This window comes from Neovison vison, chromosome 4 (assembly GCF_020171115.1).
Source record: "Neovison vison isolate M4711 chromosome 4, ASM_NN_V1, whole genome shotgun sequence".
NCBI classification, from domain to species: domain Eukaryota; kingdom Metazoa; phylum Chordata; class Mammalia; order Carnivora; family Mustelidae; genus Neogale; species Neogale vison.
Window position 1 is genome coordinate 145,806,523 of NC_058094.1, and position 19,042 is coordinate 145,825,564.

General features: G+C 39.2%; 1 protein-coding gene across 4 annotated transcripts in view; it reads left to right on the forward strand.

Moving 5' to 3' along the window:
* The window catches only part of CCDC146 (coiled-coil domain containing 146), a 122,838-nt gene that overhangs the window by 64,533 nt on the left and 39,263 nt on the right, over positions 1-19,042 (forward strand). For all 4 annotated transcript variants that reach the window (XM_044245877.1, XM_044245875.1, XM_044245878.1 and 1 more), the window contains exon 3: positions 18,079-18,161. In XM_044245877.1, the coding sequence (XP_044101812.1) occupies positions 18,079-18,161 (83 nt within the window). The remainder of the gene's footprint in view (positions 1-18,078; positions 18,162-19,042) is intronic.

The window sequence follows — 19,042 nt, forward strand, 5'->3', positions numbered from 1 at the left end:
AAATGGGGGCGCCTGGGTGGCTCAGTGGGTTAAAGCCTCTGCCTTCAGCTCAGGTCGTGATCTCAGGGTCCTGGGAACGAGCCCCGCATCGGGCTCTCTACTCAGCGGGGAGCCTGCTTCCTCCTCTCTCTCTCTGCCTGCCTCTCTGCCTGCTTGTGATCTCTGTCTGTCAAATAAATAAATAAAATCTTTTAAAAAAAAAAAGTTTTATAAATGGAAACAGCCAAGGTGTTAGGACATGAGCCATACATGGAATGGGTGAGGCAGACTGTGCTCCTTTTAAAAAGGTCAGCCTCTTTAAGTATCTCTGAAAGTCAGCCTCTGCTAAATGCCAGTTAATTGTTGTAATGTTGGAGTATGAATCCAGTATCATCAAATCTAGTAATTTTTAAAGAGAAGCTGAAAATTCCATTTTTATGTAAAATCTACCAATTTTTAAATGTGGCCAGGTAATTTTCTAATTTTGTTTTTAAATAGTGCGTAGTAAAACCATCTGCAGAATGTATTTATATTATTGGCTACTAGTTTGCAGTTGTGAACTATGCTCTTATGACATGGACTAAGGTCTATCTCACACGTGTTTAAAGATTAGGTAGGGTCTTATCCTCTTTTACTGAAACAGAAATCTATAGTAATGAAAAAAGAAAGAAAGAGGAAGAAAGGAAGGAAGGGAGAATGAAAGGAGAAATCTATAGAAATGGTTGCATATCCTTAAATTGTTACAAACTATCAGGAATAACTGGAAATGTGGTATTTCTATGAAATAAGGCTATTTGTGTTTGCCAGAGGGACATTAAAATATTTTGTAATAGTTGACTTAGTGAACTAGAAACAGCTGTGTTTGGTGAAATATTTGCTACAATCTTTATTTTTTTAACTTTTTTTTTTCATTTCTTTTTACTTTGCTTGGTATCAAAGTTGGTATTAAGTGAAGAAAGTTAGAATTATACTTGTGGTATTACCTGGTTTTCTTTCCTTTTTTCAAAACTAAGACAAGCTAACAAAATACATCTCCAAATATCATCGAAGCCAGATTTCTTGGGAAACTGTGTTAATTTCTGAATATTCCACCCTTTTCTGAAGAAATTCCAAGATAATTTGTTTTATAATTGCCATGGGTAATAGCTTTCCATCTGTTACCATTCAACTGCAGTATTTCAAGAAATTTATAAGGTGACTTAATGGTTCATATTAGTAGATACACTAAGAAGATGCTTAGGATCTAACCTTAAGTTTAAATGTAACACTTAATGACACTCATTTGGTTATAAAAAATTCTATTATCTTGCCCTTTAAAGAGTTCTTCTTAGGATTCAAATATTCTAATATTGAGTTTTCTGCTTTAATTATGGATTTAAATCTCTCTGGTACTTAAGTTAAGCCCATCAACCTACTGAATGTATTAGTATTAGCTACAGGCTGAGTAATGCATCCTTAGAGATAGATCACATTGAGTTGCAGACTTCCCCTGGATGGCAAGGGGCCAGAAGAAAATGTCTGAACAAATTTTCTATTCAAAAGCACCTAATATCTCATTCCCAACTGTAGAGACAATGAATATTCCACATGTAGTCAATCAATCCATAAATTTCCCATAATCAATATCAAGTTTATGTCCTCTTACCTACATGCACACATGCACACACACACAAACACCCCCCAGGCTGCTGGTGTCCCTCCTAGACTGACCTCTTTATTTTCTTTTGGTGATGTCCTTGGTGATCATTAGGCCCAATTCACACGTGTATGTGAGAGGGAAAGCTGTATGTTGAAATTTCCTTTTGTGAGATATTCAGTCCTTCATGTCACACCCCCACCATGCTAGAGACTTTTCGGTTCTTCAGACACGTGCTGAGCACCTGCCAGGTGCCATGTACTATGCTAGGTTCTTGTGGCACTAAAGTGATCCCTGCCTCCAGAGAGCTTTTTGTCTGGTAGATAGACATGTGAGCAAGACTTCAACCCTGAAAAGGTGTATACTTTGAGGAAGGTATGAGATATAGTGACCTCATTTATTAAATACTTGTTTGTACTTTAGTATCAGCCTATTCTAGATGGCCAGGATACATCAAATGAACAAGAGGGTCAAAGATATTCTGCCCTAATTTAAACATTGATAGAACACATAAAAATGCAGGGTGATGAGGGCTGTCCTCTATTTTCATGGTTAATAATTTTAGTGAACAACATTGAATGGCTTCTGTACTCTAGCCATAAACAATCTAAAAATGCAATTGTGAAAACAATTCCATTTATAATGGAATCAAAAAAGATAAAATACTTGGAATAAATTTAACAAAAATGAAATGGCTGGTCCAAATATGCTGCCAGGATTTAAAGCCCCCTTACCAGTGAACTAACAAGAGTAGAACTTACGAGAGACTCACTTTAGACCAAAAGACACCTGCATATTGAAAGTGGGAGGTGTGGGGGTAGAGAGACATTTATAACACAAATGTATGTCAAAAGAAAGCTGAAGTAGTAATACTTATTTCAGACAAACTAGATTTTTTTTGTTCTCGTATTGTCTTTATCCTGCTTTGATATCAGGGTAATACTGGCCTCACAGAATGATTTTGAATGAGTTCCCTCTGTTCCCCTGTTTGTAACATTTTGATTAAGATAATTATTTTTTTTAAATGTTTGGTAGAATTCACCAGTGAAACCTTGTGGTCTTGGGCTTTTCTGTGCTGAGAGATTTTGATTGCTACTAACTCAACTTTCATCCTTGTTACTGGTCTAAGAAGATGTTCTATTTCTTGGATTCAAGCAAGATTCATAATTCAATCTTGATAACTTGTGTGTTTTAGAAATTACTTGGTTTTTTTTTTCCTAAGTTATCTGATTTGTTGGTATAGAATTGTTTATAGTCATCTGTTATCACACTGTGTGTTTCTATGGTATCTGTTGTTCTGTTTTCTCTTCATCTCTCCCTTTGGTTTTTGAGTCTTCTTTCTTTCCTAGTTAATATAGTTAAAATATTGCCAATTTTGTTTATTATTTTGGAAAAAATGGTCATTACTTTTGATGTTTTGTTACTGTTTATTCTGGTCTCTATTTATTTCTGAGTTTTCTTTGTTATTTCCTTCCTCTACTAAATTTCAGCTAAGTTTCTCCTTTTTCTGGTTCCTTATGGTATGATGTTGTTTATTTGAACTCTTTTTAATATAAATGTTTATAGAATAAATTTTACTCTAATATCTGTTTTTGCTGCATTCTATATTTTTAGAATATTGTGTTTTCTTTCTCTTTTGTTTTTTTTTTTTAAGATTTTATTTATTTTTTTGACAGAGAGAGATCACAAGTAGGCAGAGAGGCAGGCAGAGAGAGGGTGGGAAGCAGGCTCGCTGCCAAGCAGAGAGCCTGATGTGGGGCTCGATCCGAGGACCCTGAGATCATGACCTGAGCCAAAGGCAGGCTTAACCCTCTGAGCCACCCAGGTGCCCCTCTCTTTTGTTTTGAGACAAAAACACAGACCTATTTTGATTTGCTGTTCGATTTCTTATTTGACCCATTGCTTGTGCAATGTGTGTATGTTGTTTAATACTCACATATTAAATATTTCATATGACTTTCCATCTTTGTTTCATTAAAGATTACTAAACTAATCTTTAGTTTTGTACCATTGTGGTTGGAAAATATGTTTCGTATGATTTCAGTCTTCTTAAATTTTATGTCTCTTTTTATGTGATTTAACCAGGGGATTCTTCTACGTGTACTTGAGGAAAATGTGTAATTCTATTTTTCTTGGATGAAATGTTTTATATGTATATCTTTTAGAACCATATATTCTGAAGTATGGATCAAGTAAAAAATGTTCTTGGGAAAAAAAAAAAAAAAGCAAAAAGCAAGAGTGGAGCTCAAACATCCCCATATTCTGCTCCCAAGTTTCCATTTTATGGTATCAATGGGGAAATTCAAGCTGCAACTTTGGGTTTTTGTTCTTTTTTAAAGAACACTTCTGCAATCAGCAGTGAAAGACTTTATTGTCCCCCACAATCTGCCTGCCAGAAGGGGAAGTGGAGGGCGCTGCTGTGAATACTGGCAAGAGCCCTGTGGGCAGAAGCATCTTCAAAACATGAAGGTGGACTCCAGAAGTCCCAAGTTTCTTTGTTGTGGAGAGAAGTTATATCCCTTCCCTATCACCTCCTGGCCCAGAGCTGGGGGTCCCTGGCTGGCAGCCAGCTGGGAGGGGCAGTGCTGTGGACACACCAGAGGAGGCCTGATGGTGGGCACCCATACCTGCTCTGCAGCAGAGAGATCAGCTGGGTCCAGGGAGCCAGCCCCGGGAGGACAGGGTCAGGGCAGGGCTTTGGTCTGTGAACTATGAAGTGAGATGAACGATGGTCAGCTGTGGATGTGACCTTCACACATTTACAATCCTTACGTGAGAAATGCCCTGGCCCTTAAGGACCCGGCTTTTCAGAGTTCTCACTGTCTAAACCCACTCAAGATCATTAAAGGTGCACTCAAGGTGGGGCTCTGCATGTGAAAGACCGAAAGCTGATTGGTCAGAGTCCACTGGCAACACAATGCTTTCTGGGGCCCATGCCACCCCTGCCCCTGATCCCTACTCTTCTGGCTCCTATTTTGTGATGTTAGTCATTCGCTAGTTTTAACCTGGCTGTTTCCTGACTATGATTCTGTTCTGACCCTTATGTGACTGCCCCTCATGTCTTTAGCCCTGTTAAGTTCTTTGCTATTTGTCATTTGTTCACCCTCTGAAGCTCTTGAAGAAGCATGTGAATTTCATCTGGCTCATTTCCTGCCTCCCAGGCTTATCGCTGCTCCAACCTGCTACCATTCCTCCTCGTGATCTTTGGAAGGAAAGGGGCAAAATTTTAAATGAGGGACAAATGATTGATAAAGTTCCAAGCAACTGCAGCTTCAGTGGGACAAATCTGAATGTTTTAAAGGAATGCTACCCTCTAGCATGTACATGCTGAGGCATGCTTTTTTTTTTTTTATTTGGCGCACATCTTATCTTAAAATTAGTATAACTTAAATTTGAAGTCTTACATAGCTAAGCAATCACATTACTCATCCACAATGTCCACTGCACTTGATACCTTAACTCTTGGGAGGTCCTGTTTGTCCCTTGGAGCCTCTCCCTTGAATTCCTGGGGTGGGCCACCAGAGGAGGGATAAGACAGCTGTGGGGGAACAGTCCCAGACCTCTCTGCTCAACCTATGTGCCTTGCCAACCACACAGAAGGGAGAAGAGAAGCTGTGGGTGAGGGAGCTGGTTTTGTATGTCACATTCTCTGCTCTTTTGAGTCTATCTTCAGGCCAAGTTATCTTGCCCTAATTCCTCTTTTATACCCACCTTCTCTGACAAGTGAATGAACAAGAGTTTTTACAACTGTATCATTTGTTTTAAGATAAGCTTAGATCAGGAACAGGTTATCAAACGTTATGGAGCCCTTACGAGATACCAAGCCCCGTGCTGAGGCTCAAAGATGAGTAAGGTAGCCGTAGCAACTTCTTCCTAGGAACATCGCCAAAGACAAGGGAAGCAAGGGCAATAATGAACTATTAGGATTTCATCAAGATCAAAAGCTTTTGCACAGCAAAGGAAACAGTTAACAAAACCAAAAGACAACTGACAGAATGGGAGAAGATATTTGCAAATGACATATCAGATAAAGGGCTAGTATCCAAATTCTATAAAGAACTTAGCAAACTCAACACCCAAAGAATAATCCAATCAAGAAATGGACAGAAGACATGAACAGACATTTCTGCAAAGAAGACATCCAGATGGCCAACAGATACGTGAAAAATGCTCCGTATCACTCTGCATCAGGGAAATACATACCAAAACCACAATGAGATATCACCTCACACCAGTCAGAATGGCTAAAATGAACAAGTCAGGAAATGACAGATGCTGGCGAGGATGCAGAGAAAGGGGAACCCTTCTACACTGTTGGTGGGAATGCAAGCTGGTGCAACCACTCTGGAAAACAGCAAGGAGGTTCCTCAAAAAGTTGAAAATTGAACTACTCTATGACCCAGCAATTGTTCTACTGGGTATTTACCCTAAAGATACAAACATAGTGATCCAAAGGGGCACGTGCACCTGAATGTTTATAGCAGCAATGTCCACAATAGCCAAACTATGGAAAGAACCTAGATGTCCATCAACAGATGAATGGATAAAGAAGAAGTGGTATATATACACAATGGAATACTATGCAGCCATCAAAATAAATGAAATCTTGCCATTTGCGATGACGTGGATGGAACTAGAGGGTATCATGCTTAGTGAAATAAGTTAACCAGAGAAAGACAACTATCATATGATCTCCCTGATATGAGGAAGTAGAGATGCAATGTGGGGGGTTTGAGGGGTAGGAAAAGAATAAATGAAACAAGATGGATGGGTGGGGGAGACAAAACATAAGAGACTCTTAATCTCACAAAACAAACTGAGGGTTGCTGGGGGGAGCGGGGAGGGAGAGGGTGGTGTGGTTATGGACATTGGAGAGGGTATGTGCTATGGTGAGTGCTGTGAAGGGTGTAAACCTGGTGACTCACGGACCTGTACCCCTGGGGCTAATAATACACTATATGTTTATAAAAAAATAAAAAATTTTGGGGGCGCCTGGGTGGCTCAGTGGGTTAAAACCTCTGCCTTCGGCTCAGGTCATGGTCCCAGAGTCCTGGGATCGAGCCCCGCATTGGGCTCTCTGCTCAGCGGGGAGCCTGCTTCCTCCTCTCTCTCTCTGCCTGCTTGTTATCTCTGCCTGTCAAATAAATAAATAAAATCTTTTAAAAATAAATAAATAAATAAATAAATAATAAAAAATTTTTTAAAAAAGGAAAAAAAAAGATGAGTAAGGTACTGTTTCCATCACCAAAAAATACACAACCTAGAGGGAGAAACATGTTAAAACGTATTTTGATAGTAGTGTACAATGTGTACTGTAATAGATGCATCTAAAAATAGAGAAAAATAAGTGATCCTGCCTGGAGGTATCAGGTGATGACCACTGAGATGTTTTAAAGGGCGAATAAGAGTTCTCTGAGCAGACAAGAGAAAAATAAATTGAAGATCAGGGAAGACGTGGTAGGGTTGGGAACTGTCTCATTCTCTACTGCTCTCCTAACCAATTACCACAAATTTGGTGGCTTAAACAGCAAAAATTTATGATCTTATAATTCTGTAGGTTGGAAGTTCAACAGGGTTCTCACTGAGCTAAAATCAAGGTGTAGACAGGACTGCATTCTTTCTGGAGGCTCTACCAGAGTATCTGGTTCTTTTCCTTTTCCAGCTTCTAGAGGCTACAGACATTCCTTGTCCCATGACCCTCTTCCTCTAGTAGGCCAAGTCCTTCTCACACTTGCAATCTTTCCTCCTCCTTCTATTTCATCTCTCTAACTTGGCGAGGAAAGGTCTTCTGCTTTAAGTACTCCTATGATTGGGCCAGTCAGGTAATCCACAATGATCTCTGCATCTCAGGGTCCACACTCTTAATCACATCAGCAAAGTTCCTTCTGCCATGTAAAGTAACATATCACTAGGTATGTCACAGGGGATTAAGATGTGACACCTTTGGGGTCAAAGGGAAGAGCATCATTCTGCCCAGCACAGGTGGTGACATAGAACTGAAATGGTTATAGGAGGTTTAGAAAGGGAGGAGACCAGTTTGGAGAGGGTGGTAGCTGCCAGATAATGAAAGCCCATGTTAAGGGACCTAGAGTTATTCCTGAAGATGATGGGATCCTTTGAAGGGCTTAAACAAGGTGAAAATTGTGTTTTGCTGGCAGCACAGAGGGGCATATTCAAAGGAGACAAGACTTGAAGTTGGGGTAAGTGGTTAGTTATCTCTTGCATATGCTCCATAAAGAATTACATATTTTGTTTATTAAAGGATAAAATGCCACATGAGAAGTTTCTGTCTAAAAAAATGATCACAATACCTGAACACTGATACTGTATTAAATAAACAATTTCATGTATTCCAGATGTTGGACAAAAATGTTTATTACTCTCTAACCCTAACTCCCATAGTCTTACAAGTTCGTGGACCAAAAAAAGTTCTAGCTATTCCAACAGCCTGCAGAACTGAAAAAGTTGTTTTCTTACAAAGCTGTTAGGGGGTATCTTAGAATCTGGGAGTGAATAAGAGGCCCTGGGGAAAATAAATAATATAAAAAGGGAAAAGATAAGGACCAAATCCTAGATGGCACCAGCTTTTAAAGGGAGGACCAGAGAAGAAAACAGAAAAGTAAGAGAGACGACTGTGAGACTATGTATTACAGGACCTGGAAGAGGAGAGAGTACCAGGAATGATGAACTATAAATAGGTCAGTAGTAATAAATGTTATAAACTTATCAAGTAACCTAAGGACAGAGAAATGTCATTTGAATATAATAATTAAGAGATCACTGGGACTCCATTTCCAACTAAGATGAAGTAACAGGACCCAGATACATCCTCCTACCTTAAACAACTAAAATCAAATGAGATGAAACAGTGGTTTTCAGACTTTGGACAACAGACTGCACAGGACAGTAATCTCTTGGGGTATATGGTGAATGGAGATCTATAATTGTGCCATCGTACAGCTCAGAGTTTCCAAGGGATAGCATAGGGAGGGGAACCCAAACAGACCCAGGTGGTCTTGCTGATTTGTGATGATTCAGGGAGGCCAAGTTGGCAAAAACAGATAGGTGAGGAGAGGGAAGAGTGTCAGCGGGCAGAAGCTCCAGAGATCTGCAGAGGAATCCTGATCCGTGCATGCTTGTTAGGATACTGCTGCGGCTAGAGACAGGACTCCCAGAGAGGAAGGGGTGGAACCACACCTGAAGCTCACACAGAGCTAATAGTTCACGTTGCCACCAATCAGAATACAAAGACCTCCTAATGTGTGGGCACTGAGTACAAAGGTATTGACTCAGTAGTGCTGCCAAATTAGCCCTAGACAAAAGATCATTCTGGACTTCCTTAACAAAGATCACAAGTAAAGCCTTGGAAGGATCAAACTGTTTCCAAGTAACTTAACTATGACTCACAATGTCCCAAAATATTTAAAGGAATATTTTAAAAAATCCATCTCCCAATAGCATAAAATTGGCAATGTCTGGCATGCAAAGAAGCAGGAAAATATGACCTATAATGAAAACAATCAAACAATAAAGTGGAACAGAAATAGAATTAATAGACAAGGACATCAGAACAGATACAGAGATTTTGAATATTGGAAAAAAAAGGTGGAAGGAAGCATAAACATAATGAGAAAAGAGAAAGCTGTAAAAAGGTTCAAATCAAACTTCCAAAGATGAAGATCCAGTATTTGAGATAAAAAATCCACTGGATGGGGTTAATAGCAGATTAAACACTAAAAGAAAAAGAGATTAGTGGATTTTTAAGATGTAACAATAGATACTATTCAAAATGAAACAAAGAAAAAGGAGTGTAAAATACAAATCAAGACAACAGCAGTGATCTGTGGACATCAAGTGGCCAAACATATGAATAATTAGTTGCAGAAGGAGAGGAGGGGGGACAGAAAAAATATTTGAAAAACCAACATTTGAAATTTTTCTAAATGTGATGAAAACTATGAACTCACAGATCCAACACTGTGGATCTGTGATCTCAGGCAGATCTCAGGCAGAAGCAAACCATATCCAGATAAATCATACACAAAGTACTGGAAGACAGGGGTTAAGAGAAAAATCTCAAAATCAGCCAGAGAAATGAGAAAGTCATCTGTGAATTAATCAGTTTGGTCAAGTGCTAACAGACCAATGACTATGAGCTGGTGAGGGACTGGAAGGTAAGAGAGTGGAGATACAGAGCTGAGCTGACTTCTTTGAGAAAAGCTGAAATGAGAGTGAAGGAGACAGAGATAGGAGCATAGCACCCAATGTGGATTTTGTTTGTTTGTTTTTTTAAATGAGAAAGACTTGAGCAAATTTGTAGATTGAGGATAATGTCAATGATGATAATAATAAAATACCTGCCATTAATTAAGCTCTTATTTGTGTACTTGACACTATACCAAAACCTTACGTATAAATTACTCATTTAGTTTTCACTACAGACTTATGAAGTTTGGTTGACTTTTGTCTTTTACAGCTGATGAAACTGAGGGACAGATTGATTAAATATGACTCCAAGTTACAAAGTGAATTAGTAGTAGAGCTGGTCAAAACAAAGGAAAAAGAGACAAACGAAAATACAGACTCAAATATAGAAAACTGGTGGTTACCAGAAGGGAGGTGGGTGGGGAGACAGGGGAAATAGGTGAAGGGGATTAAGAGTACACTTATCATGATAAGCAGTGAGTAATGTATAGGATTGTTGAGTCACTCTACTGTACACCTGAGACTAATGTAACATTGTACACTAATTACACTGGAATTTGAAAAAAAAAAGTGGTAGGGCTGGAATACAAATCGAAGTCCACTTGTGATGTACTTGACTACAATATTAGGCTGAGCCAATTAAGATGGAGAAATAGAGATTGTAAAGGAAAGAAAGGTATAGCCGATGCTTTAACATCTAGGACAAGCTAGGAGAGAATATATTTGAAAACACAGGTGGATAGGTTTGCCCTAACCAAGAGGAAAGGAGGACTTCATTTTTGAGATTTGGGAAAAGAAGTTAAGTGTAGGTGTGACTGCAGATAAATGGGTCCGTTGACGTAGAGGATGAGTTCAGGTAATTTAATTTTGTTTGGTGAAAAGTCAAACAACAGTGAGTGACAAAGCATTGTTAAGAGCTCAGTTGCATTTGAAAACTGTTTCAAATGGCCATCTTGTTTATTTCTAGCAGAGAAAGGGAGAGTGTGTGTAGGAGACAAGGATGGCAAGGTTTATGCTTTCGAGTTTTGGCCCCCAAAGGCAGCCATTTATCAGGATAAGACCAAACCAGTAGGTAGTGTCACAGAGGCAACAAGAATCAAATAGGTTAATAACCATGGTCACTGTGGTTCCCTGCGCACACCCACACAAACACCTAATTGTTTCCTCATGCTGACCCCCTTCCACATTAAGTTCACTTGGTGAAAGTTCTTACTTCCTTGGAATGTCCTAGAATTTCCATGTTTGAAATTTTTTCCATATCATTACACGTTGCCCATGAATCATGAACCCTTGTTAAACTTTCAGCTCTAGAGTAAATGTTTCCTTCCAGTCTCAGTTACCACCAAGGCAATTCAGTAACACAATTATCTATTGTGAAATCATATTTATGAACTTCATGACATTACTTCTAACCTTTCCTTATGTATACTCTTTGACAATTTCAGTTGAGTCTTACACTCTATGCCTTAGATCCTGCATTTTTAAAACATGACAAACTTGGTTTCTGTGCCCATTTGTATCATGCAGTGTGAAAACAACCATTTTTTCCATGTTCATGCTGATAAGTGAAGCATTTCATCCTCTAGAATTGAGCCTGAAATTCCCAACCAGAGGTAGACTCACTTATGGAGACATTTTACAGTTTCACAGAAGAGTCACTGTTAGATCTATATTATATCCAGATTATGAATTTTATTTTTAAGAAGGCTAGAATCCATTCTTCACAGTTTGATCTTTTTCTTTTCTTTTTAAAAAAGATTTTATTTATTTATTTGACTGAGAGAGCACACAAGGAGCAGGAGCAGCAGGCAGAAGGAGAGGGAAAAGCAGGCTTCCCGCTGAGCAGGGAGCCCAATGCAGGGCTCAGTCCCGGGACCCTTGGATCATGACGTGAGCTGAAGGCAGACACTTAACTTACTGAACGACCCAAGCGCCCCCTGATCTTTTAAAAACAGACTTGTTTTTAGAAGAGTAGACCAAATAAAAGATAGCTTATCAATCTTCTTTCTAAACATCACTGACTTAAATTTTTTCAATTTATGTAGAAACTACAAAGGTATACCAGATGTTTTGCCCCATCAGCTTTCTTCACTGATTTGTAGGCATCAAAGGCAGTTTGGCTACTGGGGTGACAGAAACAATAAATAGGAAAGGAAGTCTCTCCTGCCTTCCTGCTTTTTCTGTAGTCATAAAACCTGCCAACATGTACCCATGGCCCACCTGCCATTGGGTTGCAAATAACTGGTATTTTAGAAAAGATTCAACTTAGTACTGAGTTTTCATTAAGACTGAACTAGAATCTGGTTGTATCTGCCAGTAGGATCTGAACTCAGCCCTCTCCAGTTTGAAATTCTGCTCTGAATCCCTACTGTTTACAGCAATAATTTTCAAGCATATTTTAATAGCCTTTTATTATGAAAAGCAATACATGGTTTGGAGAAAATTAGAAAATACAGATAGGCAAACATAAAAATATAAAAATCATACATTCTTTTGACCCAAAGAACATAACTTTATCATCTTAGTTCTTAGCCTTCTAGATCAATACCTTATCAATATTCACTATTTGATGAATTGCCATCATATTCTCCTTTAATTCTTTAAATATGGTTTCTTTTCATTATTTGGACATATTTATAATAGCTTCTTTGAAGTCTTCATTAATTCCAACATCTGCACCCCTCCCAAAAGAGTTTTTGCCCTTTTTCCCCCTATTTCTTTGAAGGACTCATAATTGTTTTGTTGATAACTAGTCATTTTACATAATACATTGTTAACAACTCTGGTTTCTGATTCTCCCAAGGCTTCTTGTTGTTGCTGTTGGGTTTGTGTTACTGCTGTTCATTTATTTGTTTAGTGACTTGGCTGGACTAATCTGTGAAGTGTGTCTCCCCCACAGTGTGCAGCCTCTGATGTCTCTGTGTAGATATTTTCTTCTTGCTTTTATTTTGAACTTTGCCCCCACCCACCTGGAGAGGTCTTTAGCAATAAATAGGAAGGTGGGGCAGATCAGCTCTTCACTGGCTGCTAAGGCTGCCCAGAATAGCTCTTCCACACATAGGGCTGGGGTAATGGGTACAGTTCCTGGTTCAAATGCCACGGTTGGCTACTGTTCTTACTGAGTTTTGGATTTTGTTAAATAGATACATCTCAATATTTTACCTGTCCTTAGGCAAACCAAGAAACAGACTTAACTACAGAGAACAAAGTGATGGTTGCTGGAGGGGAGGGGGGCAGTGGGATGGGCGAAGTGGGTGATGGGTATAAGGACGGCACTGGTTATGATGAGCACTGGGTGTTGTATGTAAGTGATGAACCACTAAATTCTACTCCCGAAACCAATATTACACTGTATATTAACTAGCTAGAATTTAAATAAAAAATTGGGGAGGAGAGCATTGATACTTTAACAATTATTGTATTCATAGCATCAAGCAAAGTGCCTGATACAAAATAGGTGTTCAATGAATATTTATTTAATTACAGTAAATAATATGCTAATTCACCTATCCCTTCCTATTTCTTCTGCTTTATTTTTAATTTTTAATTTTAATTTTTATTGTAACATATTGACATATAAGAGTGTATAAATTCAAGGTATACAGCATGTTAATTTGATGTATTTATATGTTGTATTTGGTTGCCCTTGTGATAAATAACATCTCTGTCACATCATATAATTATCATTTCTTTTTAGTGGTTGGAAGAATTAAGATCTAGTCTCTTAGCAAGATGATGATCATCATACAATGTTGTTGTTTGCATTCATTATACTTGTATTAGATCTCAAAGACTTATTTATTACTCATGACAAGTTCGAACCCTAAACAACATCTGTCCTGTGTAGTTCAGTTGAGAAGAGCATCAGACTTTTTATCTGAAGGTCCCGTGTTCAAGTCTCTGTTTCGGGATTAAATTTAGCTTTGTATGGGTGATTTAATAGTGAGCACAGCTATCTTCCACTTTAAATTTACTTTCTCTTTCATTTATACTCATGCAGCAGCCACAGTCAGTAGACAGAGATAGGGAGAAGACTAACTCAGGCCAAGGAGGCCAGAAGGAGGACACTTGCTGGCAGAAGTAATATTTGAATTGAGTCTTGAAGTAGAAGTAGTGCTTGGCTTTGCTAAAAAACTCATTCTTTCTCCTACATCATCCGGATGTCCTCAAAGCATTGGAAACTCACCATATTCAAAACGGTAGTTATCATCACCTCTCTTCATGCCCCTTCCCATCCCCACATATTTATGGTCTCTCAGATGACAGCATCGAAACTCTCTTTGTCAACCTCATCCTCCAAGTCCAGTTGTTTGTAAAGTGCTGGGCAGTCAGCGTTCTTCTCATATTACTCTTAGTCTTTCATTCACTTTTCTCTTTCAAATCCAAATGAGATTTTCAATCTTAACTCTCACAATTGTCCAGTCAATGTGGAAGTGCTTGGTGAATGGGAAAACGCAATGCAAATGTTAGTGGGTATGACTCTAATTAACACTAATTCTCTTGGTGATCCGATCTATTCCCGCGGATTAAAATACCATCTCTTACCCTGAGAAGTTCCAAACTTATATTTCTAACTCTGACCTTTCTCTTGAGATTCAGACCAAATATCCCACTGTCTACCTGGATATCTAAACAGCATTTCAAATTTATCACCTCCAAGACGGGTTCTTAATTCCTCCCCTTGTCCAATCTACTCCTTTCACATAGCCTTCCCCATCTCAGTTGATGGCAACTGCATTTACACAGTTGCTCTGGCCGAAATCCTTGAACTCTTCCTTGACCTAAGGTTGTGTTAGTTACTTTTGATGGTTGAGTCAATGTTTCTTTGAGGGAGAAAATTCATCAAGCTCTTCAAATGACCATTCTGGAAGTTCCAACCCTGGAAGTGGTCTATAATTTATAATCTTACTCATCTGCTTTCACTTAAAATATAGAGAAAATAATGGCATACTACCAAATATGGTTATTTACTAACAATAAAACTACTGAGTGGAGAGTGAGTGTTCTGTACTTTCTTTTACGTCTATCTTCTCAAACAGTGAGTTCCTGGGGGGAGGACCTAGGTCACATTTGCTTCTGCTTCCATTATGCAGGGCAGTAGGTGAGAGGTAATGTAATTTCAGCACGAAAACAAAATTATAAGTACATTATGTGTTTTTAAACATAAGAGTCCATAATTACCTTATCCAATAGTTTACCTAGAGCAGTTAACTTGTTGCCTAATTATGAGGCTGGTACCCACATGGTCTTCATATTACATGCACACACATTTACACCCTTACATTTTCATAATTTTTTCCCAGTAATTTTTCTCCTTTAAGAGGGCCCATATGCAAAGCTTTTTTTGTTGCTGTTTAACATATTAGGCCTTAAAGGTGCAGTGCTAATGGCTTACACTGATTTTAGGAACTAGTGAAAATGTTTGCAATCTGAAGTAAATTACATATTAACTAAAAATGCAGAAAGAAAACTGAAGAAACAAAATTAATGTGTTTTATGAAATATTTATAAAATATACCATGAGGTCAGCCTACCAATAGCAATTCAGCGCTTAAGAAATTACATGTGAATTATATGTAAGGTGACATATTAATACATTTCAAAATATTTGATATAGGAAGTAAAACCTCCTCAAAGGGCTTAAAAATCTTCTTTACCCAGTGGGGAGGCTCCTCAAAAAGTTAAAAATAGAACTACCCCAAGATCCAGCAATTGCACTACTAGGTATTTACCCAAAGAATACAAAATTGCTAAAGGGATACATGCATCTGATGCTTATAGCAGCACTATCAACAACAGCCCAATTATCGAAGGAGCCCAAATGTCTACCCACTAGTGAATGGATAAAGATGCGGTGGGTATATACAATGGAATATTCCCCAACCATAAAAAAGAATGAAATCTTGCCATTTGCCATAACATGAATGGAACTAGAGAGTATTATGCTAAGCGAAAAAAGCTGGTCAGAGAAAGACATATACAATATAATTTCCCTGGTATGTGGAATTTAAGAAACAAAACAAATGATCATGGAGGGTAGGGTGGGAAGAGAGAGAACAGCCAAGAAATAGCATTTTCAGTACAGAGAACAACTGATGGTCACCAGAGGGGAGATGGGTGAAATAGGTGACAGGGGTTAAGGAAGGCAGGGGGCACTTGGTGTGATGAGTGCTGGGTGTTGTTTGTGTTGAATCCCTAAATTGTACACCTGAAATTAATATTACATTGTATATTAACTGACCAGAATGCAAATAACTAAAAAAGAGAAATCTTGTTTACCGTACATCACCCATATATAGAAAATCAGGGTTGTGAGGATGGGGCCCCATATCTGGTAAGTTCCTTGCAGAAGACCTCAAACACTTTCACGAAAGAGAGAAGGTTCCACAGTGCATATTATAATGCTTTTTCTACCCTGATTTGGGTAGAGAGACATGAAAACCCACTGTGAAGACACCAACCTTCCCATCTCATCAGTTTGCTTGCACGGCACGTGCTTGCCGAGTAGTTGCACTGTCCTGGGTCTCTACTGGCTGAGGACACCGTGAAGAACTGGTGACTCAGGCACTTTCCTCGCGGTGCTTATACAGGTGGTTGAGTCACGTAAATATATTTATTACTACAGATGTAATATGTTATATGTTATGAAGTACAGCATTCTTTTGGGGTCAGTGGTATGTGTGGGTGTCTATCTTAATTTAGAAATCAGAAAAGGCCTGACTCTGGATTGATATTGAAACTGAGGTTTGGGGGCACCTGGGTGGCTCAGCCAGTTAAGCATCTGCCTTCAGCTCAGGTTACGATCCCAGGGTCCAGGCTTCAAGCCACATGGGCCTCTCTGCTCAGGGAGGAGCCTGCTTCTCCCTCCCTCTGCCTGCCATTCTACCTACTTGTGCGTGCGCTCCCTCTATAAAATAAATAAATAAGATCTTAAAAGGAAACTGAGTTATGAAGAAATAATTGGAGTCCGAGAAAAGTGAGGAATGGCCAACATGGAGGCCCAGGGCAAGGACAGAGATTCATGCATTTATGGAACTAAAAGGAAACCAGTGTGGCTGGAGCATTAAAAGCTTGAGGAGTGGGTTTTGAAAGGAGACTGGGAGGTAGCAGGGTCATACAGGACCTCAGGGGTCATCTCCAGGGTCTTGAATTCTGTTTCACTTGAGTCTTGAAAATTCAGCATAGCAAAACCTTGTTTGATTTTTCAAAAAATCTCCCTGGAATGTAGACAGATGGGGGCCTGAGTGGACGCAGGGATGGGGAGGGGGACAGTGGGAAGTTTTGTAGTAGTCTAGTTGAGATGGGATGGGACTTGGATGAGTGGGGCCAGGGAAAGAAGATGAAAACAGAGAGACTCAAGAAATATTTTGGAGGTAAGAACAACGAACATGGCATTGATAAACACAAATCTCTTCTTTAGTTCCATTTTTTCATACTATGTCAGTAGCAGTTCACTTAAAGTCAAACCTAACACAAATGCTCATCTCATTATAGTAAAATGTCAGCATTTCATGTTGTACTCTGATGTCTATTACTATTTATCCTATTAACTATTTATCCTATACTATGAACTCAGAGGACAAATCAAACGTTCTTTTACCAGAAATGAAAAAGGAAAAGATAATATCACTTTATGTACCAAATAAACTTGCGTGCTTCTTTGGTTGTAGAGGCAGAGAGACTGTGGGACAGGTGAACAATCATGGATTTTTGGAGCTGGACCATTTGGGTTTACATTCTGATACTTCCTTTAACCAGCTTTTTAACTTTGAAACAAATCACTTAACTTTCTCAACTTTAGTTTAAAATGGACATAATCCCTACTTCACAAAACCTTTCTGACAAAGAAATACTTGATGTACAATAGTTGCCCGTAATAGTTGCTTGGTAATTATTAGTTCTCTCAACTTACAGCAGCCATTCTAGTCATCTATACTATTCAGGCTGCTTGCTAAATCTAGAAGTATGTTTTTTAGAATTGGAAGAATTTAGCTCAATTCCTTCCCTCAATTTACGGATGAAGATATCATAGTCTAGAGAGGTAAGAGTCTTGATCAGGAACAAAGAGATTACAAGAGGCAGAATAGAACCATTTTCTCCAAACACCCAGCATCTTTGCAATGCACCATATTGCCTGGTATGTTTCTTCTCTAATGTTGGATGGAAAGATTTTATAAGATATCCCTGTATCCATTTTGTCTCTGCTTTAAGCATAAGAAGGGTGATGGCTAACAGTGATCTTGTATTCTCTTTGCTAGTTACACAGTATGGGAAAACTTCCTGGAACCAGAATGGCAGAGTTAAAAGCCAAGTACACCTTGCTGCATGACACCGTGGTAAGGTAGGTTATGCATTCATGTGGAGACATCTTTTACCATATTTGTATTTCTCTCTCTCTGTGTGTGTGTGTGTGTGTGTGTGTGTTTATGTGTGTGTGTGTGATGGGATCTATCTTATTTTTTATTCACCCAAAAGCAGGCCTCAAGGCCAAGGTTTGAGTTCAACTGGTTTGAGAAGTGATACCGGAAATTTTCAGGGGAGGATGGGGAAGTGAAATGGGGAAGGGAGGAATCTATCCAGGAGTGTGCTTCTCTGTAGGTTTGCCCTGGGGCTGACTGTCTCACTGAGGACTCTAAGGGTGTGGAACACACCTCTGAACTCTCCCAACAAAGGGTGAGGAAACTGGGCTATTTGCCCATTGTTTTTCCATCCCTTGTTGATTAACGATTGTTCCTAGGGAGGTGATCTCCTGGCACTTCTAGCAATGCCCCCTGAGAAGCCAAGCAAGTTCCTGTGGCCAGAGAAAGCTCTCAGGCAGAGGAACACAGGGGCTGTCAGTGTGTATGGTAACTGTCCACCAAAGCTACAGATGACCCCCAGAGTGGGCTAGGTGGGGAGTGGGATTTGGTGTGACACGGACATTATCTGCTACAGGACACTCTTGTAGGATTCTCTCTCCCCATCTCTCTCTACCACTCAGAGGTATAGGTTCGAGCACAACCTCAGCTTACATCTGCTGAGACACTGGTCTTCTTACCCCTTCCACCTACCCTAGTCTACTCCCCTTAGCCTCATCACAGTAAGCAGCAGGTGAGAATAGGCTTCCCCAGGATAATTCCACAAAGTTTTCTAAGCACCTGCTATGAACCACTGGGAATCAGGGAGAAGGAGAATGAAGAAAGAAGGGAAATGCAGTTCTGCTGCTACTTCTTACTATTCCCA